Raw genomic sequence first — 2,607 nt, 5'->3', positions numbered from 1 at the left:
TGTATGTGAAATATAGTTTAGAACAGGCATCCCCAAAGTCGGTCCTCGAGGGCCGCAGTCCTGCAGGTTTTAGAGGTTTCTCTGCTTCAGCACAGCTGATTCTTATGATTGCAGTTCAGCAAAAGCCTGTCAATCAGCTATCAATGTAAATCAGCTGTGCCGGAGCAGAGCAACCTCTAAAACCTGCAGGACAGCGGCCCTCGAGGACTGACTTTGGGGATGCCTGGTTTAGAATAAGTAAACTCTAAGGGCACTGCCTGATTTTAAGTATAGAATAAGTGTAGTATACACAAATAGTTTAAGAATAAAATACTTTTTGCTTTTTCCTAAACATGCATAAAGTTTTTTTTTTTCCTGAGATAAGTGTGCTGTCTTTCCATCCAGATCCCCTCAAAGTCAGACTACAGACCACACCTGTAGAACGATCGGCTTCCCCTTGTTTTTTCCTGTAAATAACTTTTTTAATGAGATAGACGTCATTACTTACAGTGAGGATGGTCAGTAGAAGGAAAAACCTGCCTCTAAGTAGATCCATCAGTTTGAGAATGAAATAAAAACACAAGGATTTATCCAAATTTTGATGTAAGATCGCCTGAGTTTTAGATCCGCTGTAGGCTTTTCGTTGGTTTCTTCAGACTTTGACCCGGTTGAGGAGGAATAAGCTGTATTTTAGTGCGGGGCGTGTCTATTCTTTCTATATAGCTCTTCTCGATATAAGGACTACAGTGAGAATGTTGTGTAAAGCTTTATATCCTGTCTGCTTTCTACTGAAGGAAAAAGAAGAAAAAAATAGAAAGACGATACTGATTTAGGTTTGGTAATAATAAAAACCTGAGTGTGGACTAGTCTGCCATGTCTCTATGGCTCCAAAGAGTTAATGTCTGATACAGGGCCCTTCATACATGTGACTCTTCGGGGCAACACTGTCCACATTTCTCTTATTGTTATATGCATTTCCTCAGAAAAGTCATGCCTGAGAGTTGCTTTGCAATTATCCAGCAATCTCGCAGAGCCTGTAGCATTACTGGATGATGGAATTAGTTGGGGAAAAGCTACATAGACAAAACAATTATTACAACAAATAAAACCAATTAAAGTATTTAACTAGTGCTAACTAGCCTCATGTTACAAACTAAAAGTATCAAACAATTTCATAAACAAAAAGCATCAGTTACCGTGTGGATTAGACATGACCTGCTAGAATTTAGTCAATTAAATGTTTTTACTTAATTTTGGACGTAATAACCTTCTCTCTCATGCTTTCCTTTGAATGCAGCATCAGTTAATGTAAATGCAGAAATAANAAGACTAACTGGCTTGTAGGAGCCAGAATACTTGCTGTTTGGTAGGGGGTCAAATACTTGTTTTTCCTCATCAGATGGTTATCAATTTTTATAAATTCATATGTTGTGAATTTCTGGGATTTTCTTTGGGATTATTTCTCTCGCTGTTAGAATGTACATATGATTAAAATTGTAGATTAGAATAAGTAAACTCTAAGGGCACTGCCTGATTTTAAGTATAGAATAAGTGTAGTATACACAAATAGTTTAAGAATAAACTACTTTTTGCTAAGGGAAAGAGGATCCTAAACACGCATAAAGTTGTTTTTCTTTTTTTCCTGAGGTAACTGCGCTGTCTTTCCTTCCAGATACCCTCAAAGTCAGACTATAGACCACACCTGTAGGACGATCGGCTTCCCCTTGATTTTTCCTGTAAATAACTTTTTAAATGAGATAGACGTCGTTACTTACAGTGAGGACCGTCAGTAGAAGGAAAAACCTGCCTCTAAGTAGATCCATCAGTTCGAGAATGAAATAAAAACACAAGGATTTATCCAAATTTTGATGTAAGATCGCCTGAGGTTTAGAGTAGGCTTTTTGTTGGTTTCTTCAGACTTTGACCCGGTTGAGGAGGAATGAGCTGTATTTTAGTGCGGGGTGTGTCTGTTCTTTCTATAGAGCTCTTCTCGATATAAGGACTACAGTGAGAATGTTGTGTAAAGCTTTATATCCAGTCTGCTTTCTACTGAAGGAAGAAAAGAACAAAGTAGAAAGACGAAACTGATTTAGGTTTGGTAATAATAAAAACCTGAGTATGGACTAGTCTGCCATGTCTCTATGGCTCAGTTAATGTCTGATACAGGGCCGTTCATACATGTGACTCTTCAGGGCAACACTGTCCGCATTTTTCTTATTGTTATATGCATTTTCTCAGAAAATTCATGCTTGACAGTTGCTTTGCAATTATCCAGCAATCTTGCAGAGCCTGTAGCATTACTGGATGATGGAATTAGTTGGGAAAAAGCTACATAGACAAAACAATTATTTAAACAAATAAAACCAATTAAAGTATTTAACTAGTTCTAACTAGCCTCATGTTACAAACTAAAAGTATCAAACAATTTCATAAACAAAAAGCATCAGTTACCGTGTGGATTAGACATGACCTGCTAGAATTTAGTCAATTAAATGTTTTTACTTAATTTTGGACGTAATAACCTTCTCTCTTATGCTTTCCTTTGAATGCAGCATCAGTTAATGTAAATGCAGAAATAATGGAAACTATAAAGAATGGATAAGAAAAAAGGTTATCGGTCCTATGATG

General features: G+C 37.0%; 1 protein-coding gene across 1 annotated transcript in view; it reads right to left on the bottom strand.

Moving 5' to 3' along the window:
* The window catches only part of LOC107092420 (desmoglein-2-like), a 16,744-nt gene extending 14,908 nt beyond the window's left edge, over window positions 1-1,836 (bottom strand). The window contains exon 1 of the mRNA XM_015386905.1: window positions 1,755-1,836. Within this exon, the coding sequence (XP_015242391.1) occupies window positions 1,755-1,802 (48 nt within the window). The 5' untranslated portion in view covers window positions 1,803-1,836. The remainder of the gene's footprint in view (window positions 1-1,754) is intronic.
* Window positions 1,837-2,607: the final 771 nt, after the last annotated feature.

This window comes from Cyprinodon variegatus, unplaced genomic scaffold (genome assembly GCF_000732505.1).
Source record: "Cyprinodon variegatus isolate N-32 unplaced genomic scaffold, C_variegatus-1.0 Scaffold380, whole genome shotgun sequence".
NCBI lineage: Eukaryota > Metazoa > Chordata > Actinopteri > Cyprinodontiformes > Cyprinodontidae > Cyprinodon > Cyprinodon variegatus.
Note: the sequence above shows the minus strand (reverse complement) of the source record. Positions and strands in the feature narration are given on the sequence as shown.